The sequence below is a fragment of the Falco peregrinus genome, chromosome 3, assembly GCF_023634155.1.
Source record: "Falco peregrinus isolate bFalPer1 chromosome 3, bFalPer1.pri, whole genome shotgun sequence".
Lineage (NCBI taxonomy): Eukaryota > Metazoa > Chordata > Aves > Falconiformes > Falconidae > Falco > Falco peregrinus.
In genome coordinates, this window is record NC_073723.1 from 116,659,603 (window position 1) to 116,669,848 (window position 10,246).

The window sequence follows — 10,246 nt, forward strand, 5'->3', positions numbered from 1 at the left end:
TGGAGGTCCAAGCATCACAGAAACTAGCAGAGAAAAAATAGCCATAGGTATATACACAGCGAGAATTTCTGTCCCTGCTCTGCCTCGCACATGCATGCGTATTATATACATAAGCATAAAGTATCATTAGTGTTTACATTGTCATCAATCATCGTGGCATAAGACAGGAAAGGAGGGTTTTTTCCCCCCAGGCTAGATTTTTCATGACAATTTTGCAAGACACGTATATGCATATAAATAAAATGGTAATATATGGCCAGGCTGAAGATATTTATGTATTCTGTACACTTGGAGAGTGCCACATTATCAGGTTCCCTTTAAATTTCCTTTATTCTCTTTGCGTGTACCACACACTGTGAGTATTTGTGCATGTTGTGTAATGTACACACATGCTTGGGTTTTGACTTAATAAGCCATTGCATGTTCCCCATGTCTCTAAAACAGGGACCAGAGAGCAATATCATGGGTGCTGTGGAATTGTTCAGGTTCCATACATCACTGCACAGCCCCAGATGATCTGATGATCTTTTCCTCCTGCTGTATGTTGAGCCCCAGTGATGTGCTCTGCACACAAGCCCTGGGTGAGCTTGTTGTTCAGTTGTCCCTCAAAGCTCTTTCTGTGCTGCAGCACTGAAGACGTCCTGATGTCGCTTTTGCTGCCCTTGCCTCTCTCCAGGCAGAGCAGATATTTTCCTGGGTTAGGAGGCAGTGGAAGCCCCCACTGCTTTGCTGGGATGGATGCACATCAGTGCTCTTAGTCCCTAAAACCTCTTGCAGGGTCCATTGCCGTGGCTTCACAAAGGCTTCCAGTGAGCAGATCCACCCAGTCCTGGCCCGGCAAGGGCGCAGGGACCAGTTTCACTCCATCCATGGTCTTAAGGGAGGTGGCTGAACACACCCAGAGAAACCTCTGTGGTCGGCAGCCTCGCAAACCAGCCTCCCCACCTCCATGCTCACGACCAGCCCTCGCCACCCTGCCTGGCTCTGCCGCAAACCAGCCGAGGTTTAGCTCCCATCCATGGCCGCGCAGGCGCTCAGAGGCGGCTCTTTGCATTTATCTCCTTGCCGTCCACCCAAGAAAAGACCCATATTGTCTCCAAGGCAAAAAGAAAGCTGCTGTGTCACTTGAGCACGGTTGTTTTATCTGGAAAGGGGCTGAGCGGCTTTGAAAGCCTGTTTCTATCCAGCTCCACATGCAGGGGGGGGGGGCTTGGGGGTCCTCAAAAGGTGCAAATTGCAGCTGCACAATTAAATAACGGGGTGTGTCCCGGCCTCCGCGGTCCCCTGGGCAGCACAGCCCTAACGAGGAGACAGTGGCATTACTAATCAGGGCTTTGACCTTTACATGGCTTTTATTTAATACACATTCCACACTTCCCCAAACTCCCATCCAAAACATTGACATTTCCGCTGATAGATTGGGTCAGATTTTGGAGTAGTTGGGGGACTCAATTCACTCTTACAATGGTTAAATTCTTACAGCTAAATGGGCTTATTCAGTTAGTGCAGCAGCTGGTGTGATTTCGAGAAGAAAATAAACATTTCCTTCAAATATTTTGATTGGCAACTGGACAACTGAAATACTCAAGCTCAGATTGCCAGGGTCCAAAAAAGCAAATGGGGGCTGTACGGCAAGTAAGCGAGGCAAACCGTAGTAAATCCTCAGAGGCAGTACCACCACGCAGATGTGTGTGTGAGATGCGCTGGGGAAGGGGACAGAGAGGTGATTTTTAAAGCCCGTTGCCAGTTGTGATTTCGATGGGAGTCTGGGGCCCGAGGGCACTGCTTCACCCGCTCCTATTTCCTCGGTGTTTGCTTAGCACGTTTCTTGCTCCAGGTTGCTGTTTGATGGCTGGCTGAGCGTGATGGAGGGTCGCTTTGCTGCGGAGTTAGGTGCTTATGGAGGGTATTGATAGCGATGGTTTATTTGGACCTTGCTGGAGCTGTTTCAGCAGAGATCTCCTTGGACGCAGGGCAGGAGGGCTGATGGCCCTGGCTGGGGCGGCAGACATGAGGCTCTGACCTGTGGGGATCCATCAGGTGGAGGGGCAGCCCTGAGGCGAGGGAGCTGAGACGGAGGGGCAGCTGTGAGGTGAGGGAGATGGGATGGAGCAGAAACGCTGAGGCGAGGGCGAAGATGGAAGGGCAGCCGTGAGGCGAGGGCGCTGAGGTGGTGGAGCAGCCCTGAAGCAAAGGGGCCAAGATGGAGGGGCACCCTGAGGTGAGGGGGCCAAGATGGAAGGGCAGCCCTGAGGTGAGGCAGCTGGTATGGAGGAACAGCTGTGAGGTGAAGGAGACAGGATGGACCGCCCTGAGGCAGGGGCTGCGATAGACGGGCGGCCCTGAGGTGCAGGAGCCGGGGCGGAGGGGCGGCCCCGCAGTGCTGGGCTGAGGCGCAGGACGCTCCCCGCGGCGCGGGCGCTGGGCTGGTGCCGGCCCCCGCCTGGCGGCTCCCCACGCCGAGCGCGGGCGGCAGCGAGGCCGGCGCGGCCGCGGCTCCCTCTAGCGGCCGCCTCCCGCCGCGGGCCCGGGCGCTGCTGGCGGCGGGACAGGCCCCGGCCCCGGCCTGGGCCCTGCGGGGAGCCGGGGCCCCTCCGCGCCCCGCCGGCCTTGGGCAACGTGGCGGCGCGTAACCTGCGGGCCCCGACGGGAGCCGCGCTCCGGCCGGCAGCTCGGTGCCTGTAGCCGGTCGGCCAGGGCGGCTCTGGCCCCGGGGGTGGCGGGGGCAGCGGGCAGGGACGGCCTGCCCCTCCCCGGGCTGCTGAGGGCCCCGAGGAGCCAGGGGCCGACATTACACGGCGGGGCAGCCCGCACAGCCCGGGGAGGCCGAACCCCCTGAGATAACACAGAGGCAAAGCACACATGTGGTTTTGGGGCTGTCTGGGGCTTTGGTTTAGCCACAGACCGGTGGGGGAAAGCTGGAGCTTTATTCCAGCCCAGACTTTAAGCCCAGGGCCCAGGGAAGATGAAAGCGAGTTGGTGCCAGTCGCTGGGATGCCCCATGCGCTCCGGCACAGCTGAGGGATCGGCTTTAGAAGGGATTTGCTTTCCAAGGGATCCATCCGCACCCCCACACTCTCCGATTTACAGGAGCCCAGCCCTGCAGAGAGATGTGGCCTGGCACCGGGAGAGCTTGCTCGCTGCCCGCACAGCCGGAGCGTCTCCGGACCCACCAGCATCGCTCTGCTTTGCTCGCCACGCACGCAGCCTGTAATTAACACTCTTACACACTTGTGTCTAAATTAGGAGCAGGGACCCACTGCCAAACGTTGCAAGTTCAAGCCAATAAAACGTGGCCACTAAAAAAAAAAGAACTCCTTTGAGTGTGTTATAGAGGAAAAGGGAAGTGTGCCCTGAGCACTTACGTTTTATTTCGATTTGCATTTTATGGAATATTATTTATGGGCATGTGAAAGCTAATGAAGGAGCGCGGTCTGATCGCTGGAGATTGTCATCTGCTTTTGGGAAGGTAGTGAGCAGCAAGCTGTGTTTTCTGGGGGCTGGGAGGGAATTCAAGACTGCTTTCTCTCAGTGTATGGCAAAACAGTCCAGCTGCTGGGGCTGCAGTGGCAGGGCTGCGTGCGTGTAAGGAGGAGGCATTCAGAAAATAGCACTGTTCCTCTCCAGTCCAGGGTCAGCCAGGATTTTTGTCCCATGATCCTACCTTATGCTGTGATGCTGCTGGATTGCTAAAACTACAGGCTCCGGTCAAGCTGCTGCTTGCAGAGCTGGTCTCCAGACCTCAGCTCACAGCGCCTGTGATGCTGTGGTTTGGAGTTGTGGTGCTGCTTTTGCAGTAGCGTGGCTTTGGGATGGGGCAGAGCGTCCTGCTGGCAGGTTGCAGTGCGAAATCAGGTTGGCTTGGTCAGTTGTGAGCATTTTTCACAGCGCTGTGCTTTCTAGCCAACCCAACCACGCTACCCCTTTGCACAGCATGCAACCGGGAAGGCCCTGTGGCCCGGCAGCCGCTTCCACGCTGGGCTCGGCTGCATCCAGCCCCGGGTGTGTGCAGAGCAGTGTGGTTCGTGACGGCTTTGAGCAGCTCCTCTCTTATCTCGCACCAAAGCCGCAGCCACGTTCACAAACCAGGTGCTCCCCCACCTTTCTCCTCCGTGGAGCCTGCGTGGGAAGGCAGGCGCTGCCGATTGCCCGCAAAATGGCTGGAGGGGAGGGAGGAGCCTCCCCTGCCCTTCTCCTTCCAGCGGCTGATGGCTGCAGGACTCACCTGGGATGAGAAAGAGGGTTCAGATCAAACCCCCTCCCTATCTGCTCCTCCAGAGCATGCCCTTGCCACTAGTTAGCTGGAAGGGATTAGCTCAAGTATTTTTTCCTGGGGAAACGCTGTAAGGCCTGGAACACCCACCCTGAGATGTTAAAAAATGCTTCATCATAATAAATATATATAAAACACACATCCCTGTGCACGCATAGCAAATATACAATCAAATGAGTGTGTCCGTATATATATATATGTGCATATCTAAAAGCAACAAGCTTTTAGTTTTTATCTAAAAAGCCCCAAGTGTTTATCACACTCACCTCACACATTTTCTTGCTCTGAGTCGATTCAAAATCCAGCCGATGTGACAAAAAGAAGTCACTGAGGCCAGGTGGCATCCCACCACCAAAGCAGAAGGGTGCAATCCCCCTGCTCCTGACAAGGGAACAATAAAGGTCTTGGGAGTAAACGGAAAGGGTGAGGAGCCACCTCCAGCTGGCCAAGGCTTTGAGCTTGGTCCCCCAGCCAGGCACTTTGATCTAGAACTGTTGTTTCTAGAGACATCTATCTCATGAGGGGTGTTAAAAGGCTGAGAAAGGCGCAGTCACAGTGTTTCTAGCCGTGCCCTCCAGCATAACCAGCACCAGAGCTTGATGTGGGGCTGAGGTCTCAAGAACAGAGGTTTTGTATCTCTCCTTGGAGAGCAAAACTCATTCCTCTCCATCTCTGATGTGCCCAGGCCAGAGGTGTGCTGGGCTCTGTAAGGAAACGGCAGCAGCCTCAGGACAGCTGAGAGAGCTATTGAAAAGCCCTGAGGTCCTCAAAGGATCTGCTGGTGTGGATTCTTATCTCTAACCTGGGCTTTCTGCAGGACGTTGGGGTTCGGCAGCGCCGGGCAGAGATCCCTCTGCAGTTACAAGCTGGCTGCAACCCCCTGTGGGTTTAGACACCACCCCCTCCCCCCCAAGAAAAGGCACTGGGGGGCTCCAGCATTCGAGGGAGCTGGGTAACATCCCCACCATGCTGACCCAAGCCTCCCTTCCCCCAGCAGAAGAAAGCCTGGATTTCTCACTCTCTTTATCCTCTTGGAAGGAGAAAAATACACAGAGAAATCAAGCAGAGGGATATTGTGGCTCCTAGCTTGGGAGTTTTCAGCCGTGTGTTTATCAGCTCCATCCCCTGATGGTATCAGCATGAGCAGGCCACCCACAAGAAGGCTTAGCAGGCTGGTCTGGACTCCAGCTTTTCCTCTCTGTCTCCGTGTGTGTGTATATACACCACCGACTATCCCAGGGACCGGCCGTCTGGGGCCTGCATCCATTTATTTACTACACAGCTGATGTAATGGCTAAACATTTTTTTTCTGTGTTTATGGGGTGTGTTTTTTTAATCTGCCAGAGATTAATAGACCCCTAGAGAAGTCAGCTTAGTCATGTCCCTTCTTGGATAGGAAACAACAAATTTTAGAACAGGAAATGGGACCAACTTAAACAAATGGGTTTAGGATTTTTGTATTTAAGTTCCCCAGCTCTCTTCCTTGGCAGATCAAGAGATGCTTTACCCTCTGACTTTAATTCTTTGGGCAGGGGATGGCCCAGGCTATACGACAAACTCGCCAAGCCTCAAGGATAGAGCTCTAACCACCCACTTTCTTCCTCCACCCCACAGGCACGTCAGATCTGAGCCCCTTCTCTGACCCCCGGCAGTTCGATCGCTCCTTCCCGACGCTGCCAGCTCTCACCGAGACCAGGTTCTCCGACCCGCGGATGCATTACCCCGGTGCCATGTCCGCTGCCTTCCCTTACACCGCGACACCCTCCGCCACGGGCATCGGGGGCATCAGCATGACCAGCATGCCCACCACGACGCGCTTCCACCACACTTACCTGCCACCCCCTTACCCCGGCTCCACGCAAAACCAAAGTGGACCCTTCCAGGCCAACCCCTCTCCCTACCATTTGTACTATGGCACGTCTTCGGGCTCCTACCAATTCTCCATGGTGGCGGGCGGCGAGCGCTCGCCCACCCGGATGCTCTCTTCTTGTACAAGTGCCTCAGCGGGGAACAACTTAATGAATCCCAACCTGGGCAATCAGAACGACGGGGTGGATGCAGACGGGAGCCACAGTAACTCGCCGACGACCATGACGACTACTGGGAGAATGGATGAGTCGGTCTGGAGACCCTACTAGGAGGAACTCAAAGGGGCACCGGTATCTTTAACTTAATCAGCCACTGTTACGTTACTCCTTTTCGTAGTGAATAAAGCAAAATGATGCCTAGGGAAAAGGTAAACCAAAGTCTCCCAAACCAAAGCAAACCAGGATCTTCTGCATGCAAGCGTGGGCAAACATCAAGCGAAGACGGACCAGGACCTACGTTACATTTCAAGATGAACATCCACGAGGCTTGAATTTGTCGCTTGATGTGGTTCCTTTTGTACATTTTTAAGTATGTGGATTGTACATAGGGAAAAACAAAAGGACAAGTGGAATCAGATGTTTGTTTCTTACAGAACACTTCTCAGTCATCTCACTCCTCTTCCTCACACAAAGCATTCAAACGTTACAAAAACCTCACCCTTCTTCTGCAAAATGTTTCAGAGAAGAGAAAAGACCAGGGAGTTGTCCAAGCCACCTCTCTGTCAATGCAGGAAGACTGAACTTAGAAAAAAAAGGGAAAAAAAAAAAAAGAAAAAAAACCCCATTGTCTCGTCTCCTTCCCTCCCCACCAGTGTAGGGTCCCTGACCACCAAAGAGCTCCGGGACGACGCCAGAGCCACATGCGGCACGTGAGAGTCTGGTTTACAGCACAACCGCGGGGACTCGGGCACGCGCGGGGGCTGCGTGCTCCTCGTGGCTCAGCCGGCATCAGCCATGTGAACAAGAGCTGTGATGTGATTATTGTTATTTGTTGTTGACGACAGAGGTTGTATTCTTCATTTTTGTCATTGTCGTCATTTTTAAAACAGTAACGTGGTTGATCCTGTGCCTGACAGATCCCCCTTTCCTGTATGTTTACATATGAGATGTACTTTTTATGAGACGTGTTTTGTTTTGTTTTGTTTGCTCTTTTGTCCTGACCTCACCATTCAATTCTTTGCTCCTCTTAGCAAATCTCAGTGATGGTGGCTGAAGTGAAGGCGGCGTTCAGGACAATCCAAGATGCACTTCCAAGCGCGTTAGCTGCAAAAGGGACTCGGGAGCCTTTGGCATGACCCTGCCACCGCTCTCTGGTTCTTCCATTCATCCTCTCTGAGTGGCAACACACGCAGCTGGTGGCAAAGCATCATATTTCTGATTCTTTCCCATGTTTTCACCCAGAGTGGATTGACACGATGACTTTTTTTTTTTTTTTACTAAGAAACGACTTACACTTGTCAGTTCATACTGAAAGCTCTAACTGAGATTTGGAGAAAGGAGCAATTTCTACTCAGTCCCTTGGTGGTGGGAATATGGTGAAGCAATGTTATCTAGCCTTTTCTGGCCCCTCACCCCCTTTCCTTTCCCCTAAGTGACCCAGAGCATGGGTATCTTGCTGTAGATGACTAAGCTGAAGAAGGGGCACTCAAGGTCCTGCCAACCCATCGGTAGCCAGTTGCATCATGTGGCATTTGGAGGAACCGGGTCTCCCAGGCACCACACGCCCTCGTAGCTGATACCAAAGAGATTGCAACCTGAGCGGGACCGTGCCGGGAGCTCGCAGGCAGCAGGAGAGGCGCAGGGGCTCCCCCGAGGCTGGGTTAGCCGCCTGGCTCTGACACACGCTGCAGGGTTACGTCGCCTCCCGCAAGCCGGCTGTGCTTTCTGCTGGCGTGGGAATTCGGGCTGGATTCGGGATTCCTTGTGCTGGCAGGGCTGAGGGTGCATGGGCAGGTCTGCGGGGAGCGTGTAACTGCAGTACTCACTGCCTTCTGGAGCCTGCCCTGCAGCAAGGGGATGCGGACGGTCCCCAGCCCCCAGTGCCACCAGTAACCAAACCTTTTTTCTTTTTTTCTTTTTTTCTTTTTTTTTTTTTTTTTGCATGAGCATAAGGAAATGGAACCCCCACAGCTGCTCTCCCGGCCCCTCTGTCTAAGTTACACCATCACAGCCGCGCCGCCTATCACCAAATCTCAGTTGGCAGCTTGTCAGCACTCGGTTGAGGTACAGAGCGTTGTAATTGCACTACCACGTCAAGACTGGAGCAAGACATCCTGGCTTTAGTTGGAAAGCTGCAATGACCACTCATGAGTTACATAAGCAACGAGAAGAACAACTCTTTTAAATAATAATAATAATAATAATAAATAAAAAAAAAAGCCCTACCCCAGCAAAACTGCAATCTTTACTTGCCTTAGCAACAGCGAGCACCTCTCTGGTGCTTGCCAGCTGTAGAAACTGGACCACGGCAGCCTGTGTTTTGATGCATTTACGTTTATCATCCGATCGCGCCACTGATTGAAAGCACAAAGAAGACAAGGCATTCGTAGTACTAGGTTAATTTAAGACTGTTTGTAGTGAATTTTAAAAAAATAATAATAAAAAGAATGGCAACGATGTTATTCTTATGACATATTGTCATGTGAAGGTGTAAATATATGCACCTCTATTGTATGCAAATGGTCACGAGACAGGCCAACGTTTTTTGCTTTGCACTATAATTTGCTTTTTTTAAAAAATGCACAATCGCTTGTACAGTAAAACCCCTTTGTCTGGCTCACAGAATATTTAACTATAAAATCTAATTTTTGGTCTTATTTGTTATAATAATATAATTCTTAAATGTGTTGAAGGATCCGATTCTTAATAATGCTTCTAATACTTGTATGTGCAGGGTAAAATAACAACAAACAACCAAGGAGGTGAGAACAAAGATCTTTGTAGATAAAGAAGGCTAAAGTTGTTGATTTTTTAATGGTGTCTGATGATGGACATTAAAAAAAAATGCTAGTGATACCAAATAATGTGGTTATTTGTGTAATATACCAGCCCTACTTGAAGGTAATGCCCTATATTTAATATGTAGCCCATCTTTTTAACCTGTAGCACTTGTCACTGGGGAGGGGGGAGGCGGGGAGGGAGGGAGAGGAAGAGGAGGGTCTGCTCCTGTTGAAGTCATTGGAAGAAGCTCTCACTGGAGGGGTCTCTGCTGCGCTGGCTTCAGTGAGAACAGAGTTGGGCTCCCTGGTGAGCGGCTGGAAGTCGTGTTGGTACGAAGCCACAGCAAAGTGGTCAGTTCTGCTTTTCTCTTATCGGTGTCGATGTTCTTATCCAATGTACGTGATTATATCGTCAGGCCTCCGTGTAATCATTTTAATGACTTTCCATGTGGAATAATAAACATACGGTTACAAGTCTGTCTGGTGCCTCCCGCCTGCTCACTTCTCGCTGGGGGGGGAGCAGGTCTGTGCCCTGGTACATGAGAAGATTCATCACGCTGCTCCTTCACCAGGGGCTCATCCCGGTGCCTTCACCCCGTGTGTGGGGGAGCTCACAGCTGCTCTCGCCCACAGTTTGGCCTGAGCAGGCATTGCGGGGGTGTCTGGGGAGGACGGCAGGCAGTGGGATGCAGGGAGACGATGGAGACGCACAACCCAGGCTCTGAGAAAACCTCTTTAGGCTTCTCCAAGGGTGGCAGGGTGAGTCTGAGCCACAAACGCTGCTCTGGGCTAGACCTGGCAAGGTGATCCCTGCATCCCCAGCCAAGCATCCGACACCCCGACCGCCTCCTGTCATCGCTGCGCTGCTTCCCGAGACACAAAAGCTCTGAGACAAATATTAAACAGGACCCAAATTCCCAGCTGGTGCGAGCCCAAACCCCTTAGCACTCACCACTCGCCTCCAGAACCCAAATGACAGCTGAAAAGCAGAAAATAAAATAAAAATAAATTAAAAAAAAAATAGCCCAGCCTACAATAGCGCCTGATGCCAGTGCACTGTAGGCTGGGGGCTCCCAAGGAGCCAAGGCACTCAACGCAGGCGTTATTCATGAGCCTGAAAAAGGCAGCAGCCGCAGCGTGCCGAGCTGATGCCAGCGCCTTGCCCA

General features: G+C 52.3%; 1 protein-coding gene across 2 annotated transcripts in view; it reads left to right on the top strand.

Annotated features, from left to right (window-relative positions):
• RUNX3 (RUNX family transcription factor 3) overlaps positions 1 to 9,559 on the top strand; it is a 60,465-nt gene extending 50,906 nt beyond the window's left edge. For both annotated transcript variants that reach the window (XM_055800279.1, XM_005234130.3), the window contains one exon: positions 5,888 to 9,559. In XM_055800279.1, the coding sequence (XP_055656254.1) occupies positions 5,888 to 6,411 (524 nt within the window). In that variant the 3' untranslated portion in view covers positions 6,412 to 9,559. The remainder of the gene's footprint in view (positions 1 to 5,887) is intronic.
• Positions 9,560 to 10,246: the final 687 nt, after the last annotated feature.